Genomic DNA, 18588 nt, shown 5'->3' with positions numbered 1-18588 from the left:
ATGATGAAGCTCAGTTATGGGTCGTCAAGTCTAAGAAGCAAAAACTAGAAAAGGGTATTTTATTTAAACAGACTTGATTCAATGGAGTCCACAGATCCAGTCTGAACAATTTTTCATATCCTGTCTGCAGGTGTTGTTGTGTAACAAAAACAAACCCGTCTCCTGTTTCCCATCTCGGACACCCCAACAAAGACAGGAAACTAACAGGTCCATCCCCCACACCATCTGCCATTTCTGTACCTCGCTGTGATTTCACTCACCAACTTCATCTGAGCAAGAAGCCCCTCGAACTCCTTGAGGTTTAGAGTAGGCCCACTATAGGAAGCACAGCCACTGGCAGCTTTCCCCAACCAGTACACTGTGTTCAGCACCTGAGAGACACAGCCACAGGGGTTTAGGGTATATCTATAAATGCCAAACAGACTAATACTCAAGCTAACGAAAGAAAAAAAAATGGTAACAACTCACATTCTTTAGTTTGCGGTTGCAGTCTGAGTCCCTAACAAGAGAGAAGAATATTACTATTGCATGTTACTCTGCTACTGTAAAAAAAAAAAAAAAAACACAAACCACACATTTGCACATTCACTCATTTACTTGAGGTTAGCTCGTATGGAAGTGTCCTGCAGGTCCCCTGGGTCAAACAGCTGGGCGCCCTTCAGGCCCAACTCCTCGCAGCCACGCAGAAAGACTGACAGGTTATCCTGGAGGAGACAGCAACAGCCGGTCAGTTCATCACTTGAACAGGGGTGATTTACAGAGATCAGTGTCGCACTGGAGAGTGTTTCCTTACCAGCCCGGCGATGGGGGTGGGCAGCCTGTTGATCTTCTTGACGAGTCCTGGTTTGATCGCACTTAGGAGCCTGTGTAGAGGAGGAGGAGAGGCCGAGATTTATTGAGTCTTATGGGAGTTTGTGCATGTTGGTGATGCTTGAGACATCAAAAAGTGATATGAAGTGAGGTCACAGGCTTACTCGCATAACAGGATGCCGTTCTCCAACGCACTGCGGAAGTCCTTGTCTCCAAAGCTCTTCCCGGTTACAGCCTGTGGAAGAAGGACAGGAAAACACAGATGTAAAGGTGGTGGATGGGGACACAGAGTGCAGCTCTTTGCATAAAATGGGTGAATATTTCTTTAAAATATCACAGAATAAATAAAACACCTGTGGATTCTTCTGTATGATCAGTTAAAACAGGCCAAAACTCATCAACATGTTCTATTTACAACATTATATAACACAGAAAAAGAGACTGGTATTCTATTACTGTTGGTAGAATTAATCAGCAAATATTTTTCAGCTCTTTAGTTAGAATAAACAAGCACTGATTAGCATTAAGATGCTAATGTGAATGATATCTCTGCTTTACCACCACTTGTCAGATCAGATCACAATCTGGTCTTTCTTCAGCCCACACATAAACCCTGTGTAATGAGGTGGCTTGTTACCACCCGCTTATTCAAGAAATTGTCTCTGGAGGCTAACCGGTGTCTTAGGGAGTGTTTCAAGTGCCCAGACTGGAGTGTGCTGCTGGAGTCACAGGATAACAACATAGATGTGGACAATGACAGCAGGATGGACACCATCAGGGACTACATTAGCTTTTGTAGGCAAGCTGTGGCTCCAGTTAGAAACATGTGGCTGCTTTCCCAATAAATAAATAAATCCTGGATCATGAAAAAGCTCCTTAACTAGAAAAAAAGCAGGCATTCGAAGAGGAGGACAGGTGTCTGGAGTGGGAACTGAAGAGAAGCCTGAAGCAGCCAAAGGAAAGTGGTCCTGTAATAGTGGAAAACATCCTCTCTCAAACCGGCGCTCAGAGTATATTGACCGGTTGAGAAAAATATATGACCTTAACCTACCAAATTATAAAGACCCTGGAGTGTCTGGCCCTCCCCCTCTTGAGTCTAGGCTTCGTGTCCAGGACCCCTCCAGTTTTTGTCACCAGGACCACATTGTATACAGTCCTTTACCTGCTGCACAGGACCTACACACACCTAGAGAGCCAGGATGCATGTGAGAATCTAGTGTATTGATTTCTCTAGTGTTTTGGACAAACTCCAGCCTCTCATATTGGAGGGGTTGGGTGTGGATCCCTTCCTGATGTCCTGGGTAACAAACTGTTAGTATGACCTCAGTTCGTCAGGCTGGTCAACTGTGTTTCTGGGACGGTGAGGTGTGATACAGCGGGCGCACAGTGGCCTGTTTTAGCACCATTCATGTTAACACTATAAACAGCGGACTTTAAATACATGCAAAAATACTGTGATGACACAGTTATTGTGACATGAATCAGTAGTGGACAAGAGCACTAATACAGGAACCTTGGTGAGGCCTTCAGGGACTGATGCAGTGGGAGCTGCCTCCCACTTAACACAACTAAAACCAAGGAGATGGTGATTGATTTCAGTAGAGCTAGAGCATCCCATCTGCCAGTCTCCATACAAGGCAAGGACAGGTCCTATTGGATGGCAAGTTGGACTGGTTGCTGAACACCAATGCTCTCTACAGGAAGAGACAGAGCCGCCTCTTCTTCCCACTGAGACGGCTGGATAAGCTGGTGGAAAAAGCCAACTCTCTGCTTGGCAGAAGGCTGGACTCACTTTTTTACAAGTGCTCTTTAAATGATCATAACTCTCATTCAAATGGTTTCATAAAGAAGAGAACACAAGCTTTACATGAATATTTGGTTTATCATGGTAGCACAAGGCATTCATAAGATAACGCTATCTGAACACAGACAGAAAAAAATCAGCTCCACGTAGATTTTATCATGCACGAGTCACAATACCATGTTCTTCAACTGTTTTGGGCTAGAGAGAAAATTTAAATGGCTCCTGAATGATGAGGATTGTTTTGTAAATTTGCAGCAAAATTGATAAAATATGTCCATTAGGCCTGTATGAAACTGTGGTGAAGAAACTGAAACCTATAATGGACAACAGTGGACACTCTGGGAAGTGAAGCCACCTAAAACATCATCTCACACTCGTACACATTCTGCCTCCTGCATCAACCTGGATGGACTGCACCTCCTGTTTTTACCACAATTTCTTAAATTATTTTACACATCTAATCCTTTTATGGTTATGACTGGAAGGATGATTGTTTCTTTAAAATGAGCTCCTAGGTATTTGAATTTCCCCTTGGCGATAAATAACATAGTTCTCTGTCTAAGAAAGATATCACCTGGCGGTTCTTCCATCATTATTTGCAGCCCATATGTGAAGCATTTACTCACAGGACACATGCTTACACAGGCCCTGGATTTGTGCCTTTCTGTTTTCCTGACAGAGGAACCTGCTCCTTCCCTGCTCACCCTTCCCCCAGCATTTTTTCATCAGCTGAAACCAAATTAGAATGACGCCACGTCGCTGACACACTGCTCAGTGTCCTCTTTCAATTTTATCCAAAATGTTCCCATATGCCGCAGCGATAACCTCAATCCTCTAACCTAGGCTCTGATTTGGACTCTATCCTGTAGGAGAGGAGAGAATCAGGAAAACCAGAGGTGATTTACCGCCCTCACACCAATGCACCCGCACGCCATGCTTTCAGGAGCAGTTGTGTAACCAGAGGCCAAAGATGAATGAAAGAGAAGAGACCAATGCTGTTTAGACATTTAATCCAGATTAGTAGAGATTACAGTTAGCACCCAAACCGTTAAATGCAGGCCCACACTCTCTGATTCTGCTTTTCACATATACAGACTGGTGGCAAATTACAGGATACATACCAGATTAAAGTTGATCACTGAGAATACATTTGAATTTATTGGCCGGCACCACTAATTAACCTAACCCTACAAAGTACATATACAAGTACGCTAGAGTACCCACGCAGACATAGAGAGAACATACAAACGCCATTTACAATGTATTATATTAAAAAAAGAGAGAAATTGAAATAAAATACAACATATTTTATTTCAATTTCTCTTTTTTAGTTCCACTGCACATATTGTTCTTGAAGAAGAGCACACACAAGCACAGTGCATCTGTAGCTATGAAAACAATATCACTTTTCTTTATTGTTACATAAGTGATGAACAGATGTTTCCCACTGGCATCCACTTCTTTTTCTTGTCTTTCATCACTCTGTGTGTCACTCTCTTACACTCACCCACCCACAGAGAAACACATACATAAAGCTTATATTTCTATCTTTGTGAGGCCCCTCATTCACACACAACATCTCCTAGCTAAGTCCTAAACTCCAATTCTAAACTGACCCTTGAAGAAAAAAGTGTTAACATGAAAGCAGCTCTTTGAAGATACATCAGGAAGAGAGGAGCAGTCTCTCCTCAGTACAGGGTTTTAAATGCAGGCTGGTATTCGTTAGGTGTTTTAAAGACTGTAAAACATTTAGAGCACAGCCATGTATAATTTACTCTCAGAGTAGAGTACTGTATTTAGGGGAGAGCAGGACTACTGTTTGTGTTTTGTATAGTTCATGTGTGCGTGTGTGTGTGTGTGTGTGTGTGTGTGTGTGTGTTTGTGGAGGAGACAGCAAACAGACAGTGGGTGGGAGGTGGAGGTGGTTAACGATTGGTTATGTGAGCTGAAACTGAAATAAATGCAGCGATTAAACACAGTGACTAATGTAAGTGTGCATGTTTTTGATAGAGAGCTCAAAAATATTGAAGCAGAAGAGAAAAGAGAAGATGCCAAAAGAAGAACTGGGGCTTTATGCATTGTATGTATTCATGTTAGCTACAAAAACCCAAGCCAAAGGCCTCGGAGGTATTTCAGCGCCAGTAACAGTAATTCGACCCTCGCTCATAGTGGATCGCTCTGCTCACCCTGCGTGAATGGCAGCAGCAGCTACCACTTAAACCCTGAGGTGTGTGTGTGTGTATGCGCAGATGGGTAGGGGAGATGCAGAAGTAGGCCAAAGTACCCTTTATTTTAACAACTGAAAAGATGGAAAGAATGAGAGAGCAGACACATAGGAAGCAGAGGAGGAGAAAAATATCATGTGCTGTAATCCATTTAGGTGGTAAAAGACAGGGTTTCACAGGTCAAGACTAAACATGATGACAATTTGGGGCCACTTTGCTAAAGATGCAACTGTCAGGAAACCTCCTGAGTTAAATCTACATATTATTTTCTTTCCAAATATAAATGTTCTGTAATCTTGTGAACCCCCCAATTTATGTTAAATACAAATTCAGAGGCACTTCATTATGTAATTCCAGTATTACTTAATAAATGATTAGGAAGTGTCAGACCAATATTACACCCAAGCTTATATTCTGTGTTTAACATCCATCCATCCAACCATCCATATTTTAATGAGGTGATGCTTTTCTTTGTGAAAATAGACCCAATACAAATTGAATATATCAACTTATAATGAAAGAATTTTCAATTTTCCCACAAGATCCAAACCATGTAGCCAGTAATGAGAAATCAGGGTCATAGAGGAGCTGGAGTCTATCCTATCTGCCATAGGGCCCCTGGACAGATCCCCAGTCTGTCACAGGAACAGAGAGACAGCCAATTTAGAATCACCAATTAACCTACTAAACTCCACAGATGGTGGATTTAAACCCAGGACCTTGTTGCTATGAGGCAACAGAGTTAACCATAGCACCACCATGCTGCCCCTCTTTGTTCTTTGGTTAATTATACTATGTACTATACCAATGAAAAAAAGAAATCTATGTAGATTCCTTTGCCCCTCAGCCTCCTGGCAGATATACCTGTGGCATCAATTTCAAAATCCTACGTCACCTCATTCATGAGTTCACAAGATTTTCAGAAAATTTGACCTCTGACCTTGAGATCAGCAGGATTAGAATACATCTGAAATTTCTAGAAGATATCCCTATGTTATCAATTTGAAACTCCAACACAACTCATTCTGAAGTTATCGTATTCACAAACTTAGGTGTCCATACTGGTTACCCACCCACCCAGCAGGGTAACAACAATAAAAAAAAGTTATCCATCCGTTTTTTAAAGTATGCAAACCAAGAGATAAATCGGCCATTGACATTAGCAAATGTCATCTTATTTGCCGGCTGATCTCTGTCAACCATGCTGGTGCCATCCAGTATTGAAGCTTCCAAAAACATATTTAGACATTTTTGATAACTTAATTTACATTTTACTGTACTTTGTAGATAAACAATAGCTGTGTTCACTACATAGACCCACATCTTAAAATTTTATCACATGGTCAACAAGAATAATACTTGTTTAAATATTTCACTAAAAATATGGTTGTGTGTAGATTTTGATGTGCTTTGAACCTTAAACTGTAGTACTGTTTCATGCACAAGAGACTAATACCACATTACCACATCCAGTCACAATTTGGTTTTTGTGCGTGTTGTGTAAAACATGAGAGTGACTTTCCATAAACCAAAGAAACCTCTGCTAACAACGAGCCTGTGCGAGTATTTTGAAATTCTTTCATTCCCCATCTGATGCATGGAAAATCCATGAATCCATGCTCTCACACTCTCCCGTGCAAGCCCGGCTGGCTGTCTGAGACTATCAGCGTTAATCTGACTTGGACAGCTGTGACATCTGGCACACACACGCGCACACACACTTATTCAGGCATACACATTCTTCAGTTTATTCCCCATGCATCTGACTCTATCTCTTGCTATGTGGTATATGCTGATGAAAGCAGAGGCTCACGTTTGTCTCTGAGGTTCAAGTTGAGTTTAACCTGCTCAGCAGCTGAGACTGTGTGTATGAGCCCTATGACACTCCTGCCTTGTCTTGTCTATAAACAGATAGAAAGGCCCTGTCGGTGCCAGCTGAATTTCCTGCTCGGGTCATTTGATGATATATAGCCTACTGCCCCCACTGGAAAGAGTGACACCTGAGAGCCTGCCCGTGTTATGTTCCCATAGTGACCGGTGTCACCCGACCGGGGCGTGTCCGAGGAGTGTGCAAGGCTGTCAGGAGTATCATGCATAGCTGATTGGCATGCGTGAGTGTGCATACACTTTGCATAGTTTACAGACATGGCAGACAGGCACTGAACAAGTTGCAGGGAGTGTTTGGTGGCATGGTCATCTCTGAATCCCCATCCCCACCTGTGAGAGTGTAAAAATACCCCACCAGAAATAGGTTGAGCCTGAGCAGCCTGAAAATAACTGGAGTATTAGGAGGCAGGAAGACGACAAAGCGAGAGGAACACTGAACAAAGACGCAGGAGAGATTAAGATTAAGAGGTGGGCATTAAATGGTAAATGGCCTGTATTTATATAGCGCTTTACTAGTCCCTAAGGACCCCAAAGCGCTTTACATATCCAGTCATCCACCCATTCACGCACACATTCACACACTGGTGATGGCAAGCTACATTGTAGCCACAGCCACCCTGGGGCGCACTGACAGAGGCGAGGCTGCCGGACACTGGCGCCACCGGGCCCTCTGACCACCACCAGTAGGCAACGGGTGAAGTGTCTTGCCCAAGGACACAACGACCGAGACTGTCCAAGCCGGGGCTCGAACCGGCAACCTTCCGATTACAAGGCGAACTCCCAACTCTTGAGCCACGATCGCCCCTAGACTAGACTGTGCCTGCTGCTGAGGGAAAAGCTAACACAGTCCACAGTGTAGGGTCAAAAACTATCAGGTGCTGAAGCTGTATATGTAGTTATGAAAGTGGCAGATGGTCCCAAAAAAACAAAGAGGACTCAGCCAACTGCAGAAGGGCTTAAAAATGACTTTTATCTCCAAGATTTAGAGTGTTAGATAAATCTGAAAGTTGAAGACCTATTTTCTTCTCAATAAAGACACAGTACTGTGTTTTAAATTCTCATCTCAGTACTTTGAATATACTGCTGTCTTTACAAGTTTGGAGGCAACACAACAATGCATATGTAAAGTTATTTATCTAATGCTTATTAAATGATGATACAAGTCACAATAAATGGAGTGCATATAAATAAAGCACACACAGCCTGAAATACAATGATGAATACTCCAAGTTATGGATAAAGCTTTCAAACTTTTTAAACATGAACAAGTAACAAATCTGCAACTCAACAAATCTGAGCTCATCTATGAATTATCTTTAAAACAAATCCATTATTCTCATGTTGACAACAACCAGAAGTACCCCATTATCACTAATGCAGCTAACGGACCGTCAGTCCTTTTACTCTTCTATCCTGTTAATCATTATGCAACCCAATGGGGTCCTGACCTCCAGATTAGGAGCCACTGTTACACTGAGTGCACTGGCTGGTTGTTTAATCTCTGATTGGATTTCAGTCTTATCTGTATGCACTCATTAAAGGCCTGTTCACTTAACTGTTTGGCTATGAAGCTTTCCTGAATCCAGCTTCTCCTCGACAAAAACACGAGTATTATTCAGTATTAGGTGTGCTTTCTTGTATAGATGTAACCCTTTGTAGCCTCGACGTCAGGACTGTCATTAAAAGAGGACAAGTACTACTGAGGACAAAATAGATGTAGAGCTTGCTGTGCTTCAAATTTGGTCGAGCTTCAGCTTTGCTGCAGTTTTTCACATCTCATTGATGACAGGACACTGAGACTTACTCTATATTAAAATTCAACCAAGTGTGAGCTCCAGTGCTGTGAAAAAGTAATTGCCGCTGTCCAACTGCAAAAGGGTGACTCGAGTAAATACAAAATGCATTTTTTAAATGAACAGCCTAATAACTGGTTCTGTCACCCTTGGATGCAAGAACTGCAATCAAGCACTTGTGATAACTGGCTGCGAGTCTTTCACACCACCGTGGAGGAATTTTGGCTCACTGTTCTTTGCAGAATTGTTTTAATTCACCTACACTGGATGGTTTTCAAGCATACCCAAGTCCTACTTTGATGAAGCTTCCTCCAAAAACCTTCATTTTATTTATTTATTTATTTTTTTGAAGCCACTCAGAGAAGGACTTGCTGGTGCATTTGGTTATTACCTATCATGTTCTTTTCATGAAATACTGTCAGTTTAATGCAGATGTAACAGGACTTAAAGCTTCCCAAAACTTTTGTGTTAGACTACAGAATATTTTTTGTCTCTGGGTTCATCAACATGTTTTGTTTTGGGGTTTGTTTGTTTTTTTTAAATAAATGGGAGCCTTTGTGTTCTTTATGGTCAGTAGTGGGTTTCTCCTTTTTTTTCTCCATTTTTGTCCTGACTCTTTCTTATTGTTGAATCGTGAACTCTGACCTTAACTGAGGCAAGTGAGGCCAGCAGTTCTTTAGATGTTGTTGAGGGTTCTTTGTGACCTCCTGAATGAATCATCAATATGCTCTTGGAGTAATGTTGTGAGGCTGGTCACTCCTGGGAGGGGTTCACCACTGTTCCAAGTTTTCTCCATTTGTGAATAATGGATCTCACTGTGCTTCACCGGAGTCCCAAAGCCTTAGAAATGGCTTTGGGACTCTTTCCAGACTGATATATGTCAATGACTTTGTTTCACAGCTGTTCTTGAGTTTCTTTAAATCGTGAGTTTGTTGAGATCCTTCAGTTCCTTTAGTTTGCTACCTGTCTTTATTAGACAGGTTCTATCTAAGTGATTCAACAGGTGTGACAGTAATCAGGCCTGGCAGTGACTAGTGAAATTGTACTCAGCTTTCAAAAAAATGTGATTAATTACAGTTAATTCTTGATTTAACAAGAGGGACAGTTATGATTTCATATAGAGGTATCTCATAGATTTTTCTTTTCCCCTAAAAAATTAAATCATAATTTTAAAGATGCATTTTGTATTTACATCTCTTCTAAGTAGGACCAGGTAGGAAACAAAGTTAAACATTTTAAGGGGCTTTATCCATAACAGCATCCTGTTCTCTCTCTACCAGAGCCTGTGGCAAACTGGCTAATGTACAGGACAGCCAGCACAGTCTGTGGGAGTCTTGTGAAAACACAGCATGGTGTGAGGCTAAAGCCAAAACTTAACATTAAAAAAAATAAAAATAGTCATTTTGAAGCAGCTCCAGTCCTTTATCTCCTCTATCTGAAATGCTGGCTGGCAGGTAGCTGAGCCGCTCTGGAGGTATAAAATAGGTCATAAGGCAGCAGCTCCGCGGGCAAACCGTGATTCACCGCTCAGGCTGATGGAAGGAGGCACTGTATCCGAGCAGATGATGGTGGAAGCGATGCAGCAAATGATAATCTCATCCGATGCGATCAACCGTGGGTACAGTGAAGCATCTCGTGCGTGAACACTGGCCCGGTTTCATAACCATGGCAACCGGAATCCCCTCGCGCCTCAAAAAGGGGGGCGTTTCTCCTCCTAGCAAGTAGAAAACAGGCTCTCCATCGTCCCTACACAAACAGACACTCTGCGAGCTTTTACTTCATGATGACGGTTTATTTTCGAGCCCGAGCGGCGTTTAAAGTCCCTACAGAGCAGGTGTTGGCGTTCAGTGTCATTAGGACGACGACACAGGTGAAAACTTTTCACACGCACAGTGGCTGTTGTCCCACACGGACACCGCATCGTCCCCCTCCTCCCAAACAGGTGACGCCTGGGGTGATTATTTATATCCCCGCTCACAGCGTGTGGCTATATGACCCGTTTATGTCCCCGGTGTGCAATAGCAGCAGGCCTCTGAGCCCCCCTCTCCTCACTTACCTCTATCCATTTCTGAGCCTCCCGACAGGCTGGTTCGGGATGGTGCTGCTCCAGCGGCTCCTGCTCCCGCGGGGCATTCGGTGAATCTCCAGAGGCACCGGGGCTAGCCATCTCCGGACAGGCCGAGACCAAAGCCGGACGATACGGTGATACGTGATATGTGATAAGCCTCCCTTCAGATGGTCTGTGTCCGGAGCCCGTTATGTTCGTCCTCGCGCGCTTCCCCCGCAACTCCGCGCTCTGTCACGGCGGGTCCTCTCGTGCTCCGCGCGAGCTCTGCGCAGACTGTGGCGCGGAGACAGACAAGCGGCTCCTCGCGAAACGCGAACCAGGCGCTAAAAATAATGACTCTTTTCCGCCGAACTGCGCGAGGCTTCTGTCCTCGGCCCCCGCCGCGCGTTTCGAGAAACGTGAACGCGCAGGCAGGAATCTCTGCGGGGGAGGTCGAGATAGATAGGAGAGATGCAGAGAGAGAGAGTGATGAGGGAGGTGGGGGCTGTTCGAAGGTGACCCATAATGTGTTTGAAGGGGACTGGTCATACCTGAGCACAGGTAGACTGTAGGCTTTAAAATGTGAAGCAAAGAGCACCATAGAAATGTAAAACTGCAGTATTTAAATCACAGGCAGGTAAAGTCAGCGTGTTTTTTATTCACAAAATCAGATTTGTTTGGTATGAATCTCCAAAGCATGATATAATCAAGATACAATACCTATATCACAGCTGATAAGTCTTTAGTTTAGTAATGTGACAATACTGAAGTCTGTCCCATAATTAATGACATGACATCATGTATACGTTAAAAAAAAAAAAAAAGCACTAAAACGATTGGGGGGGGGTGCAGGATAACAGGCTCCTGCCCCCCATATCAGGTTGATCAGGTCCTGCTTCAGACTCAAAAAGTCAAGAACCTGTGAGCTCCAGTCCCAGCACCACCAGGTTAGTCAATTTAAGTTGTAGCTCAATTTAAGTGGCATGTGTTGGAGTTTAACACACACAGACTAAAAAGAATGGATTGGTCATGTGTAACTATCAGCACTGGTGATAACAGCTGTTTCAGATCACTGAGCTTAAATGTGGCTTTTTCAGCTGGCAGGTCAAACCAGTTATGTTGGATCCAGTGACCTGTTCAGAAAGACATTCTCGGAGTAAGAAATAAATGCAATATTTCCGCTCTAACTGCCTGAGTGTACTGTCATGTTCCTTTGTTTCTTATCAAAACATGAAGTGTTGCTCGTGCCAGTATGCTGCCTGCTCACCTGAAGGACAGACTGTCTTATGTAAGCACAATGATGAGGTGCTATAGACAGCTCTTTCCTCTAGTTTCACTCTTTTGAAGTTGGACAGCAGCCAAGTGCAGTCCAGGATGAGCCTGAGGTCGTTTAACCACATCACAAGACAAAGGTTTCACTTTGTGTGTCAGCTAAAAGCCTGTAATGTTAGAGTAATGGCAGGGGTAGAAAAGTTCTCAACAGTGAAATGGTAAATGGCCTGTATTTGTATAGCGCTTTTCTAGTCCCTAAGGACCCCAAAGCGCTTTACACAACCAGTCATCCACCCATTCACAGCCACAGCGGGGCGCACTGACAAAGGCGAGGCTGCCGGACACTGGCGCCACTGACCACCACCAGTAGGCAACGGGTGAAGTGTCTTGCCCAAGGACAACGACCGAGACTGTCCAAGCCGGGGCTCGAACCGGCAACCTTCTGATTACAAGGCGAACTCCCAACTCTTGAGCCACAATCGCCCAGTAGTTCATTTCCCTGTACCGTTTACTTAAATATACCCAATGGATATTAGGAGACAGGACAACAGGACAAGGAGACAACAGTTGCTTTATTATATTCCCACAGCTGTATTAACAGTATAATGACAGCGACATAGGATTTGAAAGTGCAGAAAGGTAAACAATTCAAACACAGCCAGACACCCAGCACTGCACAACAACCAACATACAGTAGCACTTCAGATGTTCCCTACTTCACTTTGGAAGTTGTATTATCTGTTAAACTGGCACAGTAAGGGTATATCCGTTTGATCATTTGTGGATCCTTGGGTTTTTAAATAAGGTGCCTGTTCATTTTTTGAACACTGCAATGAACTGAACTGATTTGCGATCACACTAAACATAAGCTTATCAGAAAGAACCTCAGTTTTCCAGAGACGTTTCAAAACAGTGAGTAGGTTTCTTCCTTGCTCTAAACAATGGTTGATTATTTCTACAGATACATTTGGGCTATTCAGCAGAACATCAGATTAAGAACTCAACCACACAGAAACTAAAGGGCTTCAGAAACAAAACTTCCCTCAACATCTTTTGTCTCATCTGTCACACTTGTTGGCACAAAAGGTATTTTAACATCAGTCTTCTGAGTTTGACACAGATGCAGTGGAAAATATTTTCAGACATGTGCACACAAGCAGTGGTAATGACCACATGCTGTACAGATTCACAGCTAAACCACATTAAACTGTATGGACAGGCTTGTACTGTTAGTGTCTGCAGAACAAAGGGCTCTGATTGTGTTTGTGTACATGTGGTAATGCTAAACAAGACTTTGTTCATGAAATAAGAGAAATGTGGAAACAATGTGCTTTAGTGCATAGTGTCTGCAGATGTATGCGCACACAGGTTGCCTGTTGATTGTTTGTCATGTGAACGCTCCAGGACATTTTGGTTTACAATTTGCTCAATTTTGTGTCCTACTGAACATCTTAATTCTGACAGAGAGCCACTGCAGAGAAGCGCACTTCACCTTTCTCCCTCTCCATAAATCCACGGCACACTTTGGCTGCATCCTAGATATGATCAAAAGATGACATGTCAACTAATTATTCAAAACTCTATCCACTATATTTAAACAATACATCAACTAATTTTAAAATGGGAGTGCACTATTCAGAATGAGGAGAGACTGTCCTAAAGCGCATTTGTATTAACGTTTATTTTACTGCTGATATTTTCATATTTTAGTAGGGCAATATCACTGATGTAAATGCCCTGATAATGAGGTCTAGTGCTGCCAGTTAACACAGATCCATGTTAAGTTAAATTGAAACACTTTAGGGAAATTCATCCTCTAAATCAGTGGTCCCCAACCCCGGGCCTTGGACCGGTACATGCGTCGTTTGGTACCGGGCCGCGAGAGTTGAGGTTCAGGTGTGAAATGTATGGTTTTTAAATCTGTTTTCAGCGTTTTTGTTATCGTTTGTATCATTTACTCTGTTTTCCTTTGTCTTTTCACGTGTGTTATGAATAAATTCTTTTTTTTCAGTACCGGTACTAGTTTTATTTTGTTGTATTTATCCGCGACACCTTAAAGGCCGGTCCATGAAAATATTGTCGGGCATAAACCGGTCCGTGGCGCAAAAAAGGTTGAGGACCTCTGCTCTAAATGTTTCAACAGCATTACATGCTGTGCACATAGGTAGCTCTGAAAGCAGCAGTCTAGCAAGTTCCACTTCAGTGCAAGTCTATCATAGTGGAATGAAGGTATTCAACTTCCTAGTAGCTGGGTGATTTTAAAACAATACTGTGGTATTAACTGGGAACTTGTTGAGCATTCGACACCATTGCCAGGTGCAATACTGCCATCCTCCGGTAGTAGTAATGCATTACAAGCAGATGTTCATAAAACAAACCAGCTTGTTGAACTTCAATTAAATTAAATACTAATTCTTACTTTAGAGGCAAGTCTTTTACCATATCTAGTTCTCAATAAATTACCACATTTAATGATGCGGTTTTATCTCACATAAACGTGGGTTTGCCTTGTGATCATTTGCTGCAATCATAAATAATCCAATAAAAATTTACGAAGCAAATTAATAATTGCAAAACTCTCACATTTTTGCATTTCATTGCCAGGTTATGTAATAATTTAACCTCATTTTAAATGACTGCAATTTGTATATCAGATATACAAATTGACTAAGCCCAGTTTGGCAGACTCTCATTCACACTCCCTCTCCAGTTTAATACACGACTAGTTGATATGCAAAGAACAATGACTGTTATTTTCAGTTTGTAAATGTTCAAAAACTGAAAAGTTCAATAACTGGATATACATACCATTACAAAGGACTCCTCTTTGGTAGGACCGTGGTTCACTGGTCCATTTATTTTCCCATCTTAAGATATAAGATATTAGAATCCACAATGTAAAACAAATACAGGGACAGTAACTACAGGATTGTGCATGGGGCCAAATGCTTACCAAATTCATACAGCTGTCCATTTACATTGACGAAGGCAATAAAGTGAAAGTTGACTTTATCTGCTTCTGGCTGTGAAGGTTGAGACAAAATGAATAACTTTGAAAAAAGCAAAGATACAACAACTACTTCTGTTTAAATATATAGTCTGATCTCTTTAATAACCCGCACCCCATCTCACATGTGGTCCATAACAATGTAACTGCCTGGAAGCTAATGAAATAAAACTGCTCATAACAGCAATCTCATATGAAGTTGTCCTACACAGGTCTAACATTGACCTGCATTACATGTGTTTGGTCTGAATGTGGTACAGTGTGTTGATGTTGTGGTAAAATGCCTTACCCGACACTGGCCCTGTGCAGCAATCTCATTGTGAGCATCAAAGATTGCCTAAAAGGGGGAAGAACGTGCAAGATGTAACTAATGAAACATAATACTTCCATTTTTATTTAAAAAAAAAAAGTAGCAGGGCAGTCAAACAAGTTTGAAAGGTTTTTATAGTGTTTTGTATATAAGTGAACCCACCTACTACATCTAAAGAAAATTTGGCAGTATGTGGCACCCCCAAGTGGCCTTAAAAACAATTCCATTATGCAACATTCTAGAAATTCTAGGCCATTATATTCACTCATTTTCACTTTACTACAACTTTGCTAGCAGACACTAGTCTCAGATATGACACTGGAATATAAAGACACATACACCTATGTGACATTAACAATGTTTGCACAATATAGCATTTTTTTTTTATATATATATATATACACACACACAAAGGAGGACAAGTCATTTCAAACTGAAGTTTAAAGCACCCATTTTAAAATGGACCGTTGCAAGTTTCCCTGTACAATTGAGCTGATTTCAGGTCAGATGAGCCCCTTATACAATAATACTTTGCCATTACATTTATTTGGTTGGTCGACACAAGTATACTACAGACAGACTATTGTACAAGTCATCTAATATTCCTAGATGTGAAGACTTTAGGATAAAAAGATTAGAGTTTGTTTTAATTTTTAGTTTGTCCAGCAATTAGACTTTGGTGTCAATGTCTCTCAGCAGTCCCAATAATCTCCATTACTTGCTGGACTCCAGTTATCTAGGTTGATTGTGGACTTTAGGTGGGCCAGGAAACCCTTGACCCGTTTCAATCCATGGTCAATGTGGACATTGTGGAGGACCATAAATACCTTGGAGTACACAGTAAATAAACTTGAATGGGTTAAAAACACCACTGAATTCTAAAACAAGGGCCAAAGTAGTCTCCATTTTCTGAGGTGGCAGCAGAGGTCTTTTAATATCTTTTCGACAATGCTCAGGATTGTTGCATGCAGGGGCAGCAGGTCAAGAGTCGCAGATGCCAACAGACTCAAACTGATCCACAAAACCAGTAATGTTGTGGGAACGGAGCTGGACTCCCTTAGGGTGGTGTCTGAGAGGCAGATATTGCCCAAGATAAGGACAATGCTGGATAATGCCTCTCACCCACTCCATGATGTGCTGGCTAGTCACAGGAGCACATTCAGTGAGACACTGAGATGACCAAAAAGCACCACTGAATGAAACAGGAAATCATTCCTGCCCATCTCCCTCTACAACTCCATATAATACACTGTGCACACTGCAATAGTTACACCCGTGGCACATGCTTTACAGTAAAACATCAAATGACAAAGTTTCAGTTTAGAGTTTAATGTCAATCATATATTTCACCTCTGTAATATTCTTGATATTTATAATTGAGCGATTTGTATATATTAGAGCCATTTCTTAAATGTGTAAACTATGTAATGTATCATATTATTTAATTAGTTCAACATGTTACTGTTACTGTCTTGGAGCAACCATAATCCTAATTTCCTTAGGGATTATTAAAGTATTCTGGTTCTCATCTACCAAATCAGATTTATTATAGACCAAATAATTTAACTGCACTTTACTTTGTTTTTCTCCAGATGTTTGGCACGGTCATCAGGAGACATATTTGCTGTCTCATCCAGAAATTTCTTCAAGGCAGAGGCACCATCTGAAAATGTCAACATTATCTTAGATACCAGGAAGATTGATTATGCACATCAAGCTGAATCATGGGGTAACAGCACTCTTTGTTGTTTAACCTTTCATTTAGTACACTTCCTCCATGCATTTTATAGAAACAGATTTGTAAAGTCCAGTAGGAAAATTTACACAGGCAGAATTATTTTAGTCACCAATTTAAATATTTATTCACACATGTTCAGTTGGTGCGCCAGATCCCTCTTGTACTCACCAAGAGTCATTTTGTCTTTGTTGTTAGCCACAGCATGGAGCAGGGCAATGGTGCCACAGGAATTGACTGCTGTCTGCTTCAAGAAATAAGCCTCAGAACCTCCTGAAACCTTATCAGCTTGCTGAGATCTGAAAGACTCATGCTGCAGGGGGGGGGGGGGGGGGGGGAGAAAAAGGCATGTCATCATCAGTCTGATAATACTGTGTAGTGGGTCTACCACTTAAAATGAGCCGAGTCAGGAGATCTCAACCATCCAAAAAAAAAAAAAGATTCCATTGTTTTATTAACTGCAGTATGTTTAAACTGTTTAGTATGTGAAAAAATATTAAACTTTAACCATTTGCATTCAAACTTATAGTAGTGATAGCATCTGCTGATTCATTTCCTCGTAGCCATCTCTCTCGCTCTCACTCCTCTACCCATCTAAATAACATTAGGAGTTCTTTTTCTATCCATGCCCTCCCTGCATCTCTGCGTCACCCCACTTGATACGGCCAATATTCGCTTGCTCGACCCACCCTTCCAGGAAGTAGTCAGCGCCACCACCCTGGTGTTACCTGTTGCGTTAAGGGGAAGAGCAGCATCAAGGCACAGCACGGCTTCGGCACGGAGGAGAGCTGCTCACCCTCCAGCCCCAGCACGTCGACGAAGCGCCAGCTTTCACCAACGCCCAGCTTTCCCATCATCTGAAAGGCACAACGATGACGGAATAAAGAATAAGCCCCAACAGTTGCACACTGGCAGACGATGCTCTCAGAAGCTGCTCAGAGATGCTGCGTTATGCTGGTTCACTCAGGCCACACCCTTTAGCCCAGACACTGGGACAGCCGCGGGAAGGATGCTACTGCCCGTTAATATGGGATAACGGTCAAACTCTTGTTAACCCTGATAATTTCATTTTTAGTATCAATTAACGCTGTTACCTGGATAGTTGGCGATGCAACTACACCTCTACTGGTATACTGGTGCTTCGTAGTGGTCTGATGGCGTTTCAATGTTGGAAACACGTTAACAGCCCTCTAAACTAATTAGCCTCTGTGAAACTTACCTCGCGGTTGGGTCAATCAGTGGTTACTAACATGTCGCCATTATTCGGCGGCTAACGTTTAATTTCATACGCACCTTGTTCAGCATCTGAAACAACAAAAACAAACGAAAAAAGACAGCGGTAAGACAAAAATCTGCTGTCTTTGAAAGCATTACTGTTGTAATTAAGCACACATTTCCTTACCTCCGGATTGATTTCCATCGGGGTCCACTCCATTGTTGCTAAAGTTGAGCTATCACTTCTCTAGGTCAATCTGCTATCTCGACTACAGCGAACAGCCGCGCGTGTACCCTTATTTATCGCTGCTGATCATACCACTTACCGACAGACGCGGGGGTGGGCCCAGAGCAAATAACCGTCGGTGCACAGATTTAGCAAACTACCGGACAAATATCAGACAGACTTAAACGCCAAATTTAACGTTCTACACGCCCGAATACCAAAGTACATATCAGAAAGACATTTACGTTTATAAAAGT

The 18588-nt window shown here is 42.3% G+C and overlaps 2 protein-coding genes across 7 annotated transcripts in view; both read right to left on the bottom strand.

The window, feature by feature from the left end:
• LOC146667854 (LIM and calponin homology domains-containing protein 1-like) overlaps positions 1-11007 on the bottom strand; it is a 31223-nt gene extending 20216 nt beyond the window's left edge. For 3 of the 6 annotated variants that reach the window (XM_085409575.1, XM_085409577.1, XM_085409576.1), the window contains exons 1-6: positions 10576-11006; positions 975-1045; positions 794-863; positions 598-704; positions 469-499; positions 261-371 (exon numbers count right to left, since the gene is read on the bottom strand). In XM_085409575.1, coding sequence (XP_085265701.1) covers positions 261-371; positions 469-499; positions 598-704; positions 794-863; positions 975-1045; positions 10576-10686 — 501 coding nt within the window. In that variant the 5' untranslated portion in view covers positions 10687-11006. Of the gene's footprint in view, positions 1-260; positions 372-468; positions 500-597; positions 705-793; positions 864-974; positions 1046-10575 lie in introns of all 6 variants that reach the window. The other 3 variants (XM_085409572.1, XM_085409574.1, XM_085409578.1) reach the window with 2 other exon arrangements.
• A 1384-nt stretch (positions 11008-12391) lies between these two features.
• Positions 12392-18548, bottom strand: uchl1 (ubiquitin carboxyl-terminal esterase L1 (ubiquitin thiolesterase)). Its single transcript, XM_085409571.1, has 8 exons — positions 18281-18548; positions 17619-17747; positions 17062-17203; positions 16733-16818; positions 15135-15182; positions 14792-14861; positions 14647-14705; positions 12392-13373 (listed from the first exon to the last, which is right to left on the bottom strand). Exons 1-8 carry the CDS (start codon positions 18323-18325, stop codon positions 13290-13292), a joined length of 663 nt encoding a protein of 220 aa, XP_085265697.1. The 5' UTR covers positions 18326-18548; the 3' UTR covers positions 12392-13289.
• Positions 18549-18588: the final 40 nt, after the last annotated feature.

The sequence above is a fragment of the Rhamphochromis longiceps genome, linkage group LG6, assembly GCF_057381845.1.
Source record: "Rhamphochromis longiceps isolate RC_006_pf linkage group LG6, R_longiceps_female_GT1.1, whole genome shotgun sequence".
NCBI lineage: Eukaryota > Metazoa > Chordata > Actinopteri > Cichliformes > Cichlidae > Rhamphochromis > Rhamphochromis longiceps.
This window is presented reverse-complemented; position numbering and strand designations above follow the sequence as displayed.